We start from the raw sequence: 20,007 nt of genomic DNA, 5'->3' as shown, positions 1-20,007 counted from the left end.
ATCACGAGGGACTGATGGTGATATTCACCGCTTTTGAGGTGGCCAAGATGAACCTGTGAAAATCAGTACAACAAAATTAAAGCCATGACATTTCCTGTTGCCACTAGGTGGCGCTGTCCGTATTTCCGACAATGGGCACATCAATCTGTTCAGGGCGGGTCTGACATCATGCCTGTAAAGTCTGGTACTGATCAGACTGGATTTCATTGAGTTATACTAATTTGTTTCTTCATGGCGTGACATCAAAGTTCGCCACGCCGCTGGGGTCACACCCTTTTGCGAAAAGTCACAGTTTTCACTGTAACCCAAGACCAACTCCTTAAGGCTTTCCTGGAGAAATTTGAGGCTGCAGATGTCACCCATCACTATACTGTACCCCAAAGTGTAAAACATGACATTTCCTGTTCCCACTAGGTGGCGCTGTCCTTGATGTCAAATATGGCAGTTGAAATATGTTCAGGGGTGGAGCCTTATCATATGTGTGCTCTTTGGTCCAGATCAGAACATGTATGACAGAATGAGAGGCAATAAGATTTTCATGGCGAGTCATCAAAATTCGCCATGGCGCCACGGCCTCATACTATTGTGAAAACTCAAAAGCTCCGCAATTTAACATGGCACAAGGGTGTAGTTGACACTGTCCAAATTTGAAGTTTATAGGACCAAATCCCAAGGAGGAGTTCGTTAAAGTACAAGGCATGGAAACGGTAAAATCAGACCCAAAATGTCACCTTCAATCCAAAATGGCGGACTTCCTGTTGGGTTTAGGACATTGCCATAATAGACTTTTTTGTTCGACTCTCAACGTTATATAGGTGTACCGACTTTCAAATATGTAGGTCATACCCATACCGGGGGCTCGCGTTTTTCATTTTTCTAGGTGGCGCTACTGAGCTAATTTTCCCTGGCCATGTCTGAGAACATTAAAATACGTAAATTTTCACCAGACCTGACGCGTGTGCAAAATTTCATGAGTTTTCGAGCATGTTTAGGCCCTCAAAAGGCCAATTCATTTGCCGGAATAATAATAATAATAATAATAATAATAATAATAATAATAATTAAAGCTGCAAGCAGCGTTATGAGGGCCCTCGCACCCCCGGCGCGTCGAGCCACGCCCAACACCTAAAACCAGCACGTCCGATCTCATGTCACATTGATGGAATTCATGCATTTAACCACCAGCTAACATTTCAACTCATTCATTCATGATTTGTTAGTCGTTCCACTAGGTGGCGCTCTAACCCTTATGCACAAATGGCATAACAAACATTTCCGAGCTCGAGTCTCATCACGCCTATGAGCTTTGGGAGAGATTGGACATTGTGTTTTTGAGTGACAGCAGATTACTGCTTTTTGGCGAGTGATTGAAACTCCACATGCCGCCATGACCACCCCGTTTCCTTGAACGTAAAATGCTTCGCAATTTAACATCACAAAGGTCTTTAGATTCCACACACTGGAGAATGGTTCAATATGATGAAATCCCTTGGAGGAGTTCGTCAAAGTATGAAGCCTGAAAAGAGGGGAAAATGTCGCCAAAATTACACATTAATTTTAAAATGGCTGACTTCCTGTTGGATTTGGGATATTGCTCCAAGAGACTTTTTTGTACATCTTGATATCTCCTATAAGCTTACCAGGTTTCAGACTCATACATAAAACACAGAGCTGGGGCTGTGGTTTTGAAATTTTGTAGGGGGCGCTGTGGAGCCATTTCGCGCTATTCAATGAAAATGATCACATGACAACAAAGCCTTCATGCATTTGGAGGGGTGTGCTAAATTTAAAGCCTCTATATACTTTCCAAGCCCCTCAAAAGCCACTTCATCTTTCATGGTGGACCGCGTTGCCACCAGGGTGCGCCGTTCAGTTTAAAGTCACAATTTTTGCACTGAAGCATCACGAGGGACTGATGTTGATATTCACCGCTTTTGAGGTGGCCACGATGAACCTGTGAAAATCAGTACAACAAAATTAAAGCCATGACATTTCCTGTTGCCACTAGGTGGCGCTGTACGTATTCCCGACAATGGGCACATCAATCTGTTCAGGGCGGGTCTGACATCATGCCTGTAAAGTCTGGTACTGAACAGACTGGATTTCATTGAGTTATACTAATTTGTTTCTTCATGGCGTGACATCAAAGTTCGCCATGCTGCTGGGGTCACACCCTTTTGCGAAAAGTCACAGTTTTCACTGTAACCCAAGACCAACTCCTTAAGGCTTTCCTGGAGAAATTTGAGGCTGCAGATGTCACCCATCACTATACTGTACCCCAAAGTGTAAAACATGACATTTCCTGTTCCCACTAGGTGGCGCTGTCCTTGATGTCAAATATGGCAGTTAAAATATGTTCAGGGGTGGAGCCTTATCATATGTGTGCTCTTTGGTCCAGATCGGAACATGTATGACAGAATGAGAGGCAATAAGATTTTCATGGCGAGTCATCGAAATTCGCCATGGCGCCACGGCCTCATAGTATTGTGAAAACTCAAAAGCTCCGCAATTTAACATGGCATAAGGGTGTAGTTGGCACTGACCAAATATGAAGGTTATGAAATCAAACCCCAAGGAGGAGTTCGTTAAAGTTCGAGGCATGGAAATGGTAAAATCAGAGCCAAAATGTCACCTTCAATCCAAAATGGCAGACTTCCTGTTGGGTTTAGGACATTGCCATAATAGACTTTTTTGTTCGACTCTGAACGTTATATAGGTGTACCGACTTTCAAACATGTAGGTCATACCCATACCGGGGGCTCGCGTTTTTCATTTTTCTAGGTGGCGCTACTGAGCTAATTTTCCCAGGCCATGTCTGAGAACATTAAAATACGTAAATTTTCACCAGACCTGACGCGTGTGCAAAATTTCATGAGTTTTCGAGCATGTTTAGGCCCTCAAACGGCCAATTCATTTGCCGAAATAATAATAATAATAATAATAATAATAATAATAATAATAATAATAAACAGAGCAATTACAATAGGGCCTTCGCACTGTCAGTGCTCGGGCCCTAATAATAATAATAATAAACAGAGCAATTACAATAGGGCCTTCGCACTGTCAGTGCTCGGGCCCTAATAATAATTAAAGCTGCAAGCAGCGTTATGAGGGCCCTCGCACCCTGGCGTGTCGAGCCACGCCCAACACCTAAAACCAGCACGTCCAATGTGATGTCACATTGATGGAATTCATGCATTTAACCACCAGCTAACATTTCATCTCATTGAACCATGATTATAGTCGTCCCACTAGGTGGCGCTCTAACTATTACTGACAAATGGCATAACAAACATTTCCGAGCTCGAGTCTCATCACACCTGCGACGTTTGGGAGAGATTGGATATTGTGTTTTTGAGTGACAGCAGATTACTGCTTTTTGGCGAGTGATTGAAACTCTAAGTGCCGCCATGACCACCCCGTTTCCCTGAACGTAAAAAGCTTCGCAATTTAACATCACAAAGGTCTTTAGATTCCACAAACTTCAGATCGGTCCAATCTGATGAAATCCCTTGGAGGAGTTCGTCAAAGTATGAAGCCTGAAAAGAGGGGAAAATGTCGCCAAAATTACACATGAATTTTAAAATGGCTGACTTCCTGTTGGATTTGGGATATTGCTCCAAGAGACTTTTTTGTACATCTTAATATCTTCCATGAGCTTACCAAGTTTCAGACTCATACATAAAACACAGAGCTGGGGCTGATGTTTTGAAATATTGTAGGGGGCGCTGTGGAGCAATTTCGCGCTATTCAATGAAAATGATCACATGACAACAAAGCCTTCTTCCATTTGGAGGTGTGGGCCAAATTTCAAGCCTCTATAAACTTTCCAAGCCCCTCAAAAGCCACTTCATCTTTCATGTTGAACAGCGTTGCCACCAGGGTGCGCCGTTCAGTTTAAAGTCACAATTTTTGCACTGAAGCATCACGAGGGACTGATGTTGATATTCACCGCTTTTGAGGTGGCCACGATGAACCTGTGAAAATCAGTACAACAAAATTAAAGCCATGACATTTCCTGTTGCCACTAGGTGGCGCTGTCCGTATTTCCGACAATGGGCACATCAATCTGTTCAGGGCGGGTCTGACATCATGCCTGTAAAGTCTGGTACTGAACAGACTGGATTTCATTGAGTTATACTAATTTGTTTCTTCATGGCGTGACATCAAAGTTCGCCATGCTGCTGGGGTCACACCCTTTTGCGAAAAGTCACAGTTTTCACTGTAACCCAAGACCAACTCCTTAAGGCTTTCCTGGAGAAATTTGAGGCTGCAGATGTTACCCATCACTATACTGTACCCCAAAGTGTAAAACATGACATTTCCTGTTCCCACTAGGTGGCGCTGTCCTTGATGTCAAATATGGCAGTTGAAATAGGTTCAGGGGTGGAGCCTTATCATATGTGTGCTCTTTGGTCCAGATCGGAACATGTATGACAGAATGAGAGGCAATAAGATATTCATGGCGAGTCATCGAAATTCGCCATGGCGCCACGGCCTCATAGTATTGTGAAAACTCAAAAGCTCCGCAATTTAACATGGCACAAGGGTGTAGTTGACACTGTCCAAATTTGAAGGTTATGAAATGAAACCCCAAGGAGGAGTTCGCAAAAGTTCGAGGCATGGAAATGGCAAAATTAGAGCCAAAATGTCACCTTCTCTTCCAAATGGCGGACTTCCTGTTGGGTTTGCGTCAATGGGCCCACAGACTTTTTTGTTCGTCTTGGCATGATACACATGTGTGCCAAATTTCATACATGTAGCTCAAACCATGTGGTCGTAGGGCTGCATTTAACAAGGCATAGGTGGCGCTGTAGAGCCATTTCCCAGTGCTCATATGTAAAACCATTAAAATACAAAATTTTTCACCAAACCTGGCATGTGTGCAAAATTTCATGAGTTTTTGAGCATGTTTAGGCCCTCAAAAAGGCCCTTGTTTGGGGTGAATAATAATAATAATAATAATAATAATAATAATAATAATAAGAAGAAGAAACGGAGCAGATACAATAGGGCCTTCGCACTCTCGGTGCTCGGGCCCTAATAATAATAATAATAATAATAATAAGAAACGGAGCAGATACAATAGGGCCTTCGCACTCTCGGTGCTCGGGCCCTAATTAAAGCTGCAAGCAGCGTTATGAGGGCCCTCGCACCCCCGGCGCGTCGAGCCACGCCCAACACCTAAAACCAGCACGTCCGATCGATGTCACATTGATGGAATTCATGCATTTAACCACCAGCTAACATTTCAACTCATTCATTCATGATTAGCTAGTCGTTCCACTAGGTGGCGCTCTAACCATTATGTACAAATGGCATAACAAACATTTCCGAACTCGAGTCTCATTATGCCTGCGACCTTTGGGTGAGATTGGACATTGTGTTTTTGAGTAACAGCAGATTACTGCGTTTTGGCGAGTGATTGAGAGTCTACGTGCCGCCATAACCACCCCGTTTCCCTGAACGTAAAAAGCTTCGCAATTTAACAACACAAAGGTCTTTAGATTCCACACACAGGAGATTGCATCAATATGATGAAATCCCTTGGAGGAGTTCGTCAAAGAACGATGCCTGAAAAGAGGGGAAAATGTTGCCAAAATTGCACATTAATTTTAAAATGGCTGACTTCCTGTTGGATTTGGGATATTGCTCCAAGAGACTTTTTTGTACATCTTGATATCTCCTATAAGCTTACCAGGTTTCAGACTCATACATAAAACACAGAGCAGGGGCTGTGATTTTGAAATTTTGTAGGGGGCGCTGTGGAGCCATTTTGGGATATTCAATGAAAATGATCACATAACAACAAAGCCTTAACCACATTGGAGGTGTGCGCCAAATTTCAAGACTTTTTAAACTTTCCAAGCCCCTCAAAAGCCACTTCATCTTTCATGGTGAACCGCGTTGCCACCAGGGTGCGGCGTTCAGTTTAAAGTCACAATTTTTGCACTGAAGCATCACAAGGGACTGATGGTGATATTCACCGCTTTTGAGGTGGCCACGATGAACCTGTGAAAATCAGTACAACAAAATTAAAGCCATGACATTTCCTGTTCCCACTAGGTGGCGCTGTCCGTATTCCCGACAATGGGCACATCAATCTGTTCAGGGCGGGTCTGACATCATGCCTGTAAAGTCTGGTACTGATCAGACTGGATTTCATTGAGTTATACTAATTTGTTTCTTCATGGCGTGACATCAAAGTTCGCCATGCCGCTGGGGTCACACCCTTTTGCGAAAAGTCACAGTTTTCACTGTAACCCAAGACCAACTCCTTAAGGCTTTCCTGGAGAAATTTGAGGCTGCAGATGTCACCCATCACTATACTGTACCCCAAAGTGTAAAACATGACATTTCCTGTTCCCACTAGGTGGCGCTGTCCCTGGTGTCAAATATGGCAGTTGAAATATGTTCAGGGGTGGAGCCTTATCATATGTGTTCACTTTGGTCAAGGTCAGAAAATGTATGACAAAATGAGAGGCAATAAGATTTTCATGGCGAGTCATCGAAATTCGCCGTGGCGCCACGGCCTCATGGTATTGTGAAAACTCAAAAGCTCCGCAATTTAACATGGCCCAGGTGTGTAGTTGAAACTGACCAAAGATGAAGCTTATACGACCAAATCCCAAGGAGGAGTTCGAAAAAGTTCGAGGCATGGAAACGGCAAAATTAGAGCCAAAATGTCACCTTCACGTCCAAATGGCGGACTTCCTGTTGGGTTTGCGTCAATGGGCCCACTGACTTTTTTGTTCGTCTTGGCATGATACACATGTGTGCCAAATTTCATACATGTAGCCCAAACGATGTGGTCGTAGGGCTGCATTTTACAAGGCATAGGTGGCGCTGTAGAGCCATTTCCCAGTGCTCATATGTAAAACCATTAAAATACAAAATTTTTCACCAGACCTGGCATGTGTGCAAAATTTCATGAGTTTTTGAGCATGTTTAGGCCCTCAAAAAGGCCCTTGTTTTGCCTGAATAATAATAATAATAAGAAACAGAGCAGATACAATAGGGCCTTCGCACAGTCAGTGCTCGGGCCCTAATAATAATAATAATAATAATAAGAAACGGAGCAGATACAATAGGGCCTTCGCACTCTCAGTGCTCGGGCCCTAATAATTAAAGCTGCAAGCAGCGTTATGAGGGCCCGAGCACCCCCGGCGCGTCGAGCCACGCCCAACACCTAAAACCAGCACGTCCGATCTGATGTCACATTGATGGAATTCATGCATTTAACCACCAGCTAACATTTCAACTCATTCATTCACGATTAGCTAGTCGTTCCACTAGGTGGCGCTCTAACCATTATGTACAAATGGCATAACAAACATTTCCGAACTCGAGTCTCATTATGCCTGCGACCTTTGGGTGAGATTGGACATTGTGTTTTTGAGTAACAGCAGATTACTGCGTTTTGGCGAGTGATTGAGAGTCTACGTGCCGCCATAACCACCCCGTTTCCCTGAACGTAAAAAGCTTCGCAATTTAACAACACAAAGGTCTTTGGATTCCACACACTGAAGAATAGTGCAATCTGATGAAATCCCTTGGAGGAGTTCGTCAAAGAACGATGCCTGAAAAGAGGGGAAAATGTTGCCAAAATTACACATTAATTTTAAAATGGCTGACTTCCTGTTGGATTTGGGATATTGCTCCAAGAGACTTTTTTGTACATCTTGATATCTCCTATAAGCTTACCAGGTTTCAGACTCATACATAAAACACAGAGCAGGGGTTGTGGTTTTGAAATATTGTAGGGGGCGCTGTGGAGCCATTTCGCGCTATTCAATGAAAATGATCACATGACAACAAAGCCTTCATCCATTTGGAGGGGTGTGCTAAATTTCAAGCCTCTATAAACTTTCCAAGCCCCTCAAAAGCCACTTCATCTTTCATGGTGGACAGCGTTGCCACCAGGGTGCGCCGTTCAGTTTAAAGTCACAATTTTTGCACTGAAGCATCACGAGGGACTGATGGTGATATTCACCGCTTTTGAGGTGGCCACAATGAACCTGTGAAAATCAGTACAACAAAATTAAAGCCATGACATTTCCTGTTGCCACTAGGTGGCGCTGTGCGTATTCCAGACAATGGGCACATCAATCTGTTCAGGGCGGGTCTGACATCATGCCTGTAAAGTCTGGTACTGAACAGACTGGATTTCATTGAGTTATACTAATTTGTTTCTTCATGGCGTGACATCAAAGTTCGCCATGCTGCTGGGGTCACACCCTTTTGCGAAAAGTCACAGTTTTCACTGTAACCCAAGACCAACTCCTTACGGCTTTCCTGGAGAAATTTGAGGCTGCAGGTGTCACCCATCACTATACTGTACCCCAAAGTGTAAAACATGACATTTCCTGTTCCCACTAGGTGGCGCTGTCCCTGGTGTCAAATATGGCAGTTGAAATATGTTCAGGGGTGGAGCCTTATCATATGTGTTCACTTTGGTCAAGGTCAGAAAATGTATGACAAAATGAGAGGCAATAAGATTTTCATGGCGAGTCATCGAAATTCGCCATGGCGCCACGGCCTCATAGTATTGTGAAAACTCAAAAGCTCCGCAATTTAACATGGCACAAGGGTGTAGTTGACACTGACCAAATATGAAGGTTATGAAATCAAACCCCAAGGAGGAGTTCGCAAAAGTTCGAGGCATGGAAATGGCAAACTTAGAGCCAAAATGTCACCTTCTCTTCCAAATGGCCGACTTCCTGTTGGGTTTAGGACATTGCCATAATAGACTTTTTTGTTCGACTCTGAAAGTTATATAGGTGTACCGACTTTCAAACATGTAGGTCATACCCATATCGGGGGCTCGCGTTTTTCATTTTTCTAGGTGGCGCTACTGAGCTAATTTTCCCTGGCCATGTCTGAGAACATTAAAATACGTAAATTTTCACCAGACCTGACGCGTGTGCAAAATTTCATGAGTTTTCGAGCATGTTTAGGCCCTCAAACGGCCAATTCATTTGCCGGAATAATAATAATAATAATAATAATAATAATAATAATAAACAGAGCAATTACAATAGTGCCTTCGCACTATCAGTGCTCGGGCCCTAATAAGAAACGGAGCAGATACAATAGGGCCTTCGCACTCTCGGTGCTCGGGCCCTAATAATAATAATAAGAAACGGAGCAGATACAATAGGGCCTTCGCACTCTCGGTGCTCGGGCCCTAATTATTATGTTTGTGTGTTATTAACCCTGACTTGAGCCTTTCAATTTCTATTTGCAGTTTGATTTGGTGCATGAATCGTTAACCTGTTTGGCATTTTGTTTTTATTGCAGGTTCGCATACACATAATGAATGAATGTCTTTGTGATTATTACATTGCATCATGTCATCATCATGTTTATTTGACAAGATTTTAACTGTTAAAATGAAGGTTTGATTTAGTTATTACATATAAATCAAACTAAAAGCAAAATCAATTGTTTTCAATACAGTGTTATTATCTGAATGGGCCTCGGGCCACTTTGTAGTGGAAAAGTTGGGCGCCGAGGTAAAAAAGGTTAAGAACCCCTGTTATAGACTATATTTATACGAGATGTGTATACTTACTGCATTTGAATCATTTTAACCACATGTAACACCTGCAAACACGTTTTTTTTGTTTGTTTTGTTTTTTAATACTTTGATTTTGCCATCCCATTTGATTTCCATGCCACCTTAAGAAAATTTCTCTAGATCCACCCTTGTTCAGCAGGTTTCAGCAGAGGAGAAATGAGGCCTTTGTCTACAGATTCTTCAACAGCTTAATTATAAGTAGCTATTTGAGGAACATGAGATATCAATAAAATATTAAATATTGTCCTCACCTGACCAGCATTGCAAGTAAAGCTGACTGAGTCAGAGTCTGTACACGTCATCGTCACGCTGGGCTTCTGCACACGGTCTGAGGTAATAAAATGTAATAAATAACATTATATGAACTTCTGCTAATGATGTATTAATAAAAATAAATAAATAAAACTGTTGCAAAACCAAACTGAACAGTGACTTTATATTAATATCAAACATTTTCTGTTGACAAAAATGTAAAAATTAAACAGCTTCTGATCCATCAACACACTTGTTATGAAATATATTTGCATATTTACATAACCAGAAAAATGTATGTATAATATGTTGTTACTTACCTAATACACACAAACGCACACTCTGTAAATCTCCCACATTTATTCCCTCTGTGTAAACCTCTGGTCTGTATCGTCCTGACTTGTCTTTGGTGAGTTGTGTCAGCTTTAGTGATCCAGTTGAATCAACAGCATCATTTTTCCCCATGATCACCAGTTTCTGTCTGCGATAAAAGATTACACTTGTGTCCTTGAGCCATTTCAGGTTATCTGATTCCTTCAACTCATATCTAAGTGGCACAGTTAAGCTTGATCCTGTTGCAGCGTACACACAATCATCCTGAGAGCCTGAAAGACAAAGAAATAAAGAGGAATTTCATGACAAATTAAGAACAGTCATGCTAGAAAAGCTCTCAACAGCCACGTGTCAGTTCATCAAATCTGAAGGAAATTATTATTTTTAATTATTACATGTTTTATCTTTAAAACAGTGAATGAAAACCTGGTGTCAAGACAAGACAAATATGCAAAAAACATTTTTCAGTTGCTGAACTACGGCCCACAGGCAATGCTGCGGTGGTATACACACCACCACAGGAATCCAGACGCCACTTGGATCAGCTTCAGAATAAAACAACAGGAGTTGAAATGTATTTCATTTGGAGATGAGTGAAATAAAAATGGACAGGTGATAGCACATGATACTTACTGGGCGTGAAGCAGTTTTGTATAACAGGGTCACTGATGGCAAAGCTGATGGGGTTAGAAACACGGCAAACCACAGGGGTGTTTACCACATCTACAGCTCTTTTTATTAGGATCTCCCCTGTTTCCTCCAGCTGTGTCTCCGCACTAGTCCATTCAAATCTCACAGTGTTGTCTTTCTGTGGAAGAAAATATGGACAACAGTCTTTTCCATCTCTTTCCCTCACACTCTGCTTTTCCTTTCTTTTTCATGCTTTTTATAATCTGTGTAAATATTGTCACTTCTTCCCCTCATTACAAAAAGAAAGAAATGGCAGTTTGACAACCAAAATTCATAACCACATCTAAGTGCTTTCATCAGCACCAGAGTTAAATCTCTACCAGGGTAAGGAAGTCTCTATAAACAGATGTTTAGAGGACTTTGAGTCCATTTCAAATGCTCCAATTATCAAGGCGAGTAAAAGAGAGTGGTTCCTCACAGAAGCACAAACTCAGCTAAAACATTAAACAGAGATCAGGTTTAAGTAACATATGTGTAGTATGAAGAAACGCCAATCCAAACCTTGTGGATTCAGCAGTTTCTGTGTGAATGTTCTTAGGATCTGATGATTTACATACTGACTCTGTGTGTCTGAACTCAGAAAATACAACAAAAAATAAAGAATCATAAGTAAAAGTATTGCTGACAATAGAGCTAGTGGTTTCATAGACATTTTAAGCACATTTCAGTGTCTTTATCAGTAAGTGGAGTTGAATCTTCTGGAGGATCAAGATGTCTAAACAATTTTATAACCTCCTCATATAAAACAGAACAGCTGCTCACAGCAGCTCAGCGAGGCTGAAATAACGAAAACTTTGTCTCCAAACTCACAATTATTGGTTCAACTCTTTGAAAAATATTCTGACCTGAAACCTGAAATGTAAATGAAACAGACTCATAGTTGTCCTCACCTGACCAGCATTGCAAGTAAAGCTGACTGAGTCAGAGTCTGTACACGTCATCGTCACGCTGGGCTTCTGCACACGGTCTGAGGTAATAAAATGTAATAAATAACATTATATGAACTTCTGCTAATGATGTATTAATAAAAATAAATAAATAAAACTTGCAAAACCAAACTGAACAGTGACTTTATATTAATATCAAACATTTTCTGTTGACAAAAATGTAAAAATTAAACAGCTTCTGATCCATCAACACACTTGTTATGAAATATATTTGCATATTTACATAACCAGAAAAATGTATGTATAATATGTTGTTACTTACCTAATACACACAAACGCACACTCTGTAAATCTCCCACATTTATTCCATCTTCACTGGTAACCACTGGTCTGTATCGTCCTGACTTGTCTTTGGTGAGTTGTGTCAGCTTTAGTGAACCAGTTGAATCAACAACATCATTTTTCCCCATGATCACCTGTTTCCGTCTGCGATTAAAGATTGCACTTGCATCCTTGAACCATTTCAGGTTATCTGATTCCTTCAACTCATATCTAAGTGGCACAGTTAAGCTTGATCCTGTTGCAGCGTACACACAATCATCCTGAGAGCCTGAAAGACAAAGAAATAAAGAGGAATTTCATGACAAATTAAGAACAGTCATGCTAGAAAAGCTCTCAACAGCCACGTGTCAGTTCATCAAATCTGAAGGAAATTATCATTTTTAATTATTACATGTTTTATCTTTAAAAAGGTGAATGAAAACCTGGTGTCAAGACAAGACAAATATGCAAAAAACATTTTTCAGTTGCTGAACTACGGCCCACAGGCAATGCTGCGGTGGTATACACACCACCACAGGAATCCAGACGCCACTTGGATCAGCTTCAGAATAAAACAACAGGAGTTGAAATGTATTTCATTCCCAACTCTCTGTGAATGGTACTCATGGCCATTGATCAGTGGTTGTTGACCAGTGGTCATGAGAATTTGCATATTAATTCGTATCAAGATGGCAGCGTGGACGCACACAGCGACTGCTCTCTCTCCTGACAAAACAGTATCCCCGTGTTTTTTTTGCTCTTTTTCTTGTTTTACACAATGTTCATACAGTTGCATGCTTTTTTTTCATAATCAAGAAAAGCAAATCCACGAACTTTTCAATCATGGAAGAGCTACGAATTACACTGAGGAACTGCAGACTGCTTCAGAGGCATCTACCATCAGCAACCCCTGCTACTAGATCTCGCCCATAGTGGAAAAGTCTCAGGCGGTTCGAGAGGAAACAGAAGAGAGGTAAGCGTGGAGGCATCTGGAGTAGGTATGTTTCATATACTTTTCATCAAGTTTGCAGATGACACAACTGTGGCAGGTCACATCAGCAACAGTGATGACACCTACTACAGGAGTGAAGTTATCCATCTGGCCAAGTGGTGCAGCAACAACAACCTCTCCTTGAATGTGGAGAAGACTAAGGAGATCATCATAGACTTCAGGAGAACTCACTCCCTGCACACCCCACTAACCATCAATGGTGCTGCTGTGGAGAGTGTAAGCAGCACCAAGTTCCTGGGTGTGCACATCTCAGAAGATCTCTCCTGGTCAAAAAACACTGCGTCACAGGTCAGCAAAGCCCAACAGCGAGTCTACTTCCTCTGCAAACTGAGGAGAGCAAGAGCCTCAACCCCCATTATGAGCACCTTCTACAGAGGCACAGTTGAGAGTATCGTCACCAGCTGCATCACTGTGTGGTATGGCTCTTGCCGAAGCAAGCGGAGAGGATCATTGGTACTTCTCTTCTCTTCCCTCCCTCCAGAACATCTACTGCACCTGCCTCATCCGGAAAGCCCTCTGCATTACAGGTGACTCCACTCAACCGTCCAACAGCTTCTTCAGTTTTCTGCCATCAGGAAAGAGACTGAAGAGCCTCCAGGCTAGAACGAGCAGACTGAGAGAGAGAGCTTCGCCTGTCAGGCTGTCAGGATGCTGAATTATCTCCCTGCTCTCACACACATGAACTCCAGACCTGCATTCACCTCTCCCCTCTGAACCCCCCCATTCCCCAGACATACAAAACTCTGAACCTCCCCCATCACCTGTTCCCTGACTGCCCCACCCCCACTTGCACATGAACTTGCCCACAATCACTAGGATTGTGTTGGACACCGCTGTTTATATAATTGTGTAGTTTTGAATTGTGGTGTATAAAAGATGTTTTAGTGTACACTGAGGGCCATGGGGGCATATATTTACAGTCATTTCAAAATATGACTGTAAATATATGGTCTTTGACAGTAAAGCTGACTTTGATTTGACTTTGACTTTGATTAATGATCAAGGAACTGACCTCACAGCCCATTGTTCATTCAGTGGTGCTAGTTTCAGTTATTGTGCAACTTTACTGCTTATAAGGTTGGTGAAACCTGCAGTAACCATGTCATGGTCCGGGTAAGTGCGGAGTTTTTCCACTCTGCTGGGCTCCGCCTTCAGGCGGAAACTCCAATCAGCCTTCACACCTGACTGCAATCAAGTCACCGGCATTTAAAACCAGCACTCCCAACAGACCTCTGCCAGACCTTCAGCTAACTCGCGTTAGTGCTAGGCCGCAAGCTCTTGTGAGATACCGTAACTTTTTTATTTCTACTCACAGTCTTTTCTTTCTGTCATAGTTATCCGCCTGGTCATCTGGCTTCACAAGTTGGAACAATACGCATCTCTGCCTGGATGCAGGTTTTCAGCTATCTAGTTTCACTCCCTTCATCGTGGCACCTCTCTTGCCTGCCAGGACTGTTGGACTCTCTCTGGACCACTACTCACCCGGACCCTTTGGACACTCTCCTCCCTAGTCCCCCTTAGCCTGCAACGCGTAAGCCATTACAATGATAGTTTAATCAACCAGCCGTGATTCACTGGAATTCCACTGACTGTCTATCTCTTCTATTTCCACGTTCACACCATCAGAAGTGGCAGAGGGTTCAGCCTCACACGCCTCACACTCTGGAGAGGACTCACTGTGGTGAGGGGGCGCTGCTCTTGTGGCGACCTGCAGCAGGTGTTTACTGGCGTTTTCTTTTTCTTTTTAACTTTGTTTTAACTCTGTTCTTAACCGTGGTTTTAACTTTTTATGAAGTTTTTTTTGCCGAGATGGAGATCTTCTACACCTTAGTTTTATTGTTGTTGGCGATATTCACCTGGAGTCATTCACTCTCACTGACAATCACTTATACACGCGAGGAACTACTTGGATTACAGTGGTCCTGTTTGTCTATGTACGACTCTTCTAATGCTCGGACAGATGTGATTCTTGGTGAGGATTTATTTGCCCGGTCAAAGACTAATTTTGGAAAGCCCCGCTGCTTGAGAAAACGCGGAAAGAAAGGCGGCGTGCGTCACCGTGTAAGAAAACTTGGAGGAAGAATCGTGTTCCTCTGCCTTCTATGATTCTGGCCAATGTCCAATCTCCTAGGAACAAAACGGATGAATTACAAGGAAATGTGCTTCATCTACGGGATTACAGGGAGGCTTGTCTGATGGCGCTTACCGAGACGTGGCTGACCGATATGGACAGTGACACTTCACTGCGAATCAGAGCTTTGGGACCCCTGTCAGATTGGATCGGAACTGTGGAGTAACACTCAAATCTCACGGAGGAGGGGTTTGTTTGTATATCAACCAGGGCTGGTGTAATAACTTTACTGTGCGGGAGCGGTTGTGTCTTCCTGACATCGAGCTCCTTTCAGTATCTGTCAGGCCTTTTTACTTACCGAGGGAGTTCCCTCAAATTTTTGTCACTGTTGTTTACATTCATCCTAAAGCTGATGTTAAAGTTGCTGCCGACGCCATTTTTAAAGTGGTACACAATCTGCAGACTCTCTCACCGGATGCTCCTAATTTTATTCTCGGTGATTTTAACAATTGTAATCTTAAGAAATCACTGAACAATTTCTTTCAATATGTCACTTGTCCTACAAGGAATAACAAAACGCTGGATTTGTATTATGGACCAATTAAGGGGGCATATAAGTCTGTGGCTGGACCTGCGCTAGGTTCTTCGGATCACAATGTTATTCACCTCCTCCCTGCTTACAGATCTGTGATTAGGAGGGAGAAGGCCTGTGTGAAGCGGACTAATGTCTGGACAAAAGACAGTTGTGTTGCCCTTCAGGGGTGTTTTGATTGCACTGACTGGTCCGTGTTTCAAGAGAGCACTTCTGATTTGGATGCACTCAGCGATGTGGTGTGTAGCTACATCTCTTTTTGCAAAGACTCTGTGGTTCCAGTCAGAGAATTTAAGACTTTCCCTAATAACAAACCGTGGCTCTCTAAAGATATTAAGGATCTGATTCTTAAAAGGAAAATTGCTTTTAACGAGGGAGACGTTCCCACTATGAGAATATTGAGGAAGGACATGAGGGCTGTAATAAAGATCGCCAAGATGAGGTATAGAAATAAGACTGAGGCAGAACTCAGCAGTAACAACCTCCAAAGAGCTTGGCTTGGTATGAAAACAATGGCAGGGCTACAGACGAAAGGTAAAAGTAATATTACCTTAGAGGGGTTTACCTCTGACAAACATCTGGCAGACAGTCTTAACAGTTTTTACTTTCGTTTTGAGAACTTTGACTGTTCTAGGCAGACCAGCACACTGAGGGAAAAGACCATCACTCCCCCATCAATTTGTATTGATGAGAGGGGGCTAATCTCTTTAGACACACTAAAAGCAAGAGTCCTGGACCTGACAACATCTGTGGACAGGTACTGAGAACTTGTGCTGATCAGCTGAGTGGGATTTTTCACTATACCTTCTCACTTTCTTTAGAGCTACAGACAGTACCTAAGATTTGGAAACATGCTGTCATTGTTCCTGTTGCTAAGGGCAGTTCTCCTAAGGCACTGAATGATTTTAGGCCCGTGGCTCTGACTTCTTTAGTGATGAAGACATTTGAGAAGATAATTAAGAAGGAGATTTTAATGCATGTTGAACACCATCTTGACCCCTTCCAGTTCAGGGAGAGGTGTGGAGGATGCTGCTGTCACACTCCTGCTTCTCTTGTATGAGCATCTTGAGGCCCCTCACACCCTTGCAAGATTATTATTTGCTGACTTTTCATCTGCATTTAATACAATTCAACCCTTCTTACTTGCTGACAGGCTTTACAATCATTTCAAGCTTGACACTAGTCTGGTCGGCTGGGTGACAGACTTTCTGACTAATAGGTCACAATGTGTGAGGGTGAATCATGTATTTTCTGATGTGATCTCCTCCTCTACTGGATCACCCCAGGGTTGCTGCCTCTCTCCCCTTCTGTTCATTCTGTACACAAATGAGTGTCGCAGCAATTTCACAAACAGACACATCCTGAAGTTTGGTGACGACACAGTGATCGTCAGTCTTCTAGTGGTGGACGAGTCAGGCCATGGACAGGTTGTAGATGATTTTGCGAATTGGTGTGATGAGTCCTTCCTTTCACTTAATGTGTCAAAAACTAAAGACATGATTATTGATTTTAGGAAGTCCTCTTATAGCTCATCACCCACTATCATTAAAACTGCCGATATTGGGATCGTTGAGAGTTATAAATATCTAGGTGTGGTACTTGACCATAAACTGTGTTTTGAATCTCATGCTGATGCCACTACTAAAAAAGTTCAACAAAGACTGTTCTTTTTAAGGAAAATGAGATCTTTTAATGTCTCATCTCAGATGTTGTCTTTGTTTTATAGAAGTTTTATCAAATCTGTGATGTCCTTTTGTATCGCTGCCTGGTTTGGTAACCTGACGGTGAAGAATAAGAATCGGTTCGGACTTCTGGTAAAAACTGCTAGCAAAATTTCAGGGCGCTGGCAAGATGGACTTTTGGCCATTTACAATAGAAATGTGCTTAGAAAGGCTCATTCTATTATTAATTGTTTGAACCATCCACTTCACAGTGAGTTTGAGTTGTTGCCTTCCGGCCGCCGTTTTAAAGTACCTGTGAGGAAGACTAAAAGACTCCAGGTCTCTTTTATCCCTACTGCGTCTTGTCTCCTCAATGGCAAATAACTGTCCTTGGACTTTCTATCACTATTATTGTCATTATTATTTTATATTATTGTTCTGTTTATTTTTATCCTGCTTGTGGGACAATAAAGAAATTGAATTGAATTATAGTGACTCTGTGCACCTACTGCTCCTTCCCCCCCCCCTTCCCAGGATCTGTTCATGGACTCTTGTATCTAGTCATAGCACACAGCTGGAGTTTAATGTTTCATAGTCTTAGACTTCACAGTTAACAGTTCATAGGTTTCTTAGTTCACAGTTCATAGCCTACATATTTTCCCTGCATTGTAATTAAAGTATCACTGTAAATAAAGCAGTGTATTCACATCAGTTTGCCTTCCTTTGTGTCTGCACTTGAGTCCACACACACAGCCTGGTCCTCTCGGTCGTAACAAATCTGAGACTGAAGAACTAACTTGGATGAGTGATGAAACGTTTCTCCCACTGAAAACGCTACGTCCAGATGAACAGAATCAACCTTTTGGAATTTTTCAGTTGCTGAACAACTTTAACAATTTCATTTTCTGTGAAGGAAATCAAAGGACATTAGCAGTTACATCTGTCATCTTGTTATGAGGCACAATGTTAATATTTTCATGGAGAATAAGGAAATCTTCATTTTCATGTATCATTCCAACTCCTTGAGTTCATTTGCCGCTCCCATTTCAGCGCCACTACCAAAAAATATCAAAATCAGCCTTTAAATTGACTGTAAAATACAACATTTTCGTGGAGTTTTACCCCCAGTAAAGGACCAGTAAAAACTTTTTGGATGTTTTAGTTCAGGAATTATAGCTAAATTCTAGGTTTTTCTGATGGTAAAATGCATTTCCACCGAGAGCCTCAAAAAGAAAAAAAGAAATATAGAAATAAAACTGCACGATCACTAAATCACATAGAACATCTGGCCAATCACAAGTGGCATCTTAAAGAACGATTTGAAAAGTTAAAATGAACTTTTTCTTTAATAAAGCCTGAGGAATTAATAATGATTCATTAAATTGTATTTGTACCTGTGGAGCCGTTGGCTAAGCAGCAGAGCAGAAACACAGCGGTGATAATGGAAGAAGAAGACATCTTCTTCACTCTTCTCATCACATTCAGGTCCAAACAGTTACTCAGTCCAAATCAGGGATACATGAATATCCATCCCACATAATAGGCCTTCTAATGACGTGAAAAAATACAACAGAACAAAAAAATGAACAAAAAACATGAAACAGAAACAAAAACAGCTGCAAACAAAGCAGAAAGCTGGCAGATGTCCAGCCACCTGATGCAATCCAGACTGTCTAGCATATTCTTAAGTTTCCCTTTTGGTTATCAATAAAATATATTCCAACAGGAATATTGCTTCAATTTCTGGCTATAGAGAGTGAGGATGACGTCACCGAACACAGCAAACAGAAAGTGAAAGTAAAAAAACAAAGAACAATAGACCAGACTGTGGTTAGAGCTGAAAATGTCTCTTGTATTTAATATTATTTATTTATTATTTAAAGTAGAGGAATCTCTCGCTCTCTCTCTCTTTCCGCTGTTATAAGTCAGCCCAGCTCACCCACTCTCTCTTCAGCTCCTCTATCACAGCAATCATGGATACTGACCGCGTTCGTCTTCGGGGTTCACAGCACACATAACGTTGATAGATTTGCATCGATTTCTTACACGCGCGTATTAAAAACAATGATTCTGTGATCACAAAGTTTAGACCCACCCAAAGCAGTGTGGATGTGGACAAGGCTTAAGTTGCAGTGAGGCTATCAGACAGCAGATGATGATTAATAAAGTCCATGTGATCCATAAAAGAATCATAAAGTAAAAAGATGATGATGATAAACGTGAATCTACATACCAATCAGATGGTGTCTTCTGAATCAGGGAGGAGGCGGTGTGATCCTGGGAACTGTGATCATGAAACCTGAAGCGATGCGGACCCGATCCGCCCCCAGAACCGGTCATTTCCAGGATCTGTTTGGGATCATCGTGGTGGCGTGTTTTCAAAATAATCCTTGTGAAAGAAGCGGTGTGATCCTGGCAACTATTGATTATTGATTACATATTCCACCGCGGATTCCTCATTTTGCAGTGATAGCAATTTATTAACCTGGCAGCAGATTATGTCATACATGCCGTCTAAAGACAAAAACACAAAACATGCTGGTTATAAAGAATAAAAACGGAAGTAAGTGAATAAAAGTCACACGATTGGACTTGTGAATAGATGATT

At 42.0% G+C, this 20,007-nt stretch overlaps 1 protein-coding gene across 1 annotated transcript in view; it reads right to left on the bottom strand.

The window, feature by feature from the left end:
* LOC146547900 (SLAM family member 9-like) overlaps positions 1 to 19,806 on the bottom strand; it is a 140,809-nt gene extending 121,003 nt beyond the window's left edge. The window contains exons 1-4 of the mRNA XM_085265736.1: positions 19,633 to 19,806; positions 18,794 to 18,947; positions 10,153 to 10,437; positions 9,832 to 9,908 (exon numbers count right to left, since the gene is read on the bottom strand). Coding sequence (XP_085121862.1) covers positions 9,832 to 9,908; positions 10,153 to 10,437; positions 18,794 to 18,875 — 444 coding nt within the window. The 5' untranslated portion in view covers positions 18,876 to 18,947; positions 19,633 to 19,806. The remainder of the gene's footprint in view (positions 1 to 9,831; positions 9,909 to 10,152; positions 10,438 to 18,793; positions 18,948 to 19,632) is intronic.
* Positions 19,807 to 20,007: the final 201 nt, after the last annotated feature.

Source organism: Mchenga conophoros, linkage group LG23, assembly GCF_057382185.1.
Source record: "Mchenga conophoros isolate Kocher_MC1m ecotype Shallow Benthic linkage group LG23, M_conophoros_male_GT1.1, whole genome shotgun sequence".
NCBI classification, from domain to species: domain Eukaryota; kingdom Metazoa; phylum Chordata; class Actinopteri; order Cichliformes; family Cichlidae; genus Mchenga; species Mchenga conophoros.
This window is presented reverse-complemented; position numbering and strand designations above follow the sequence as displayed.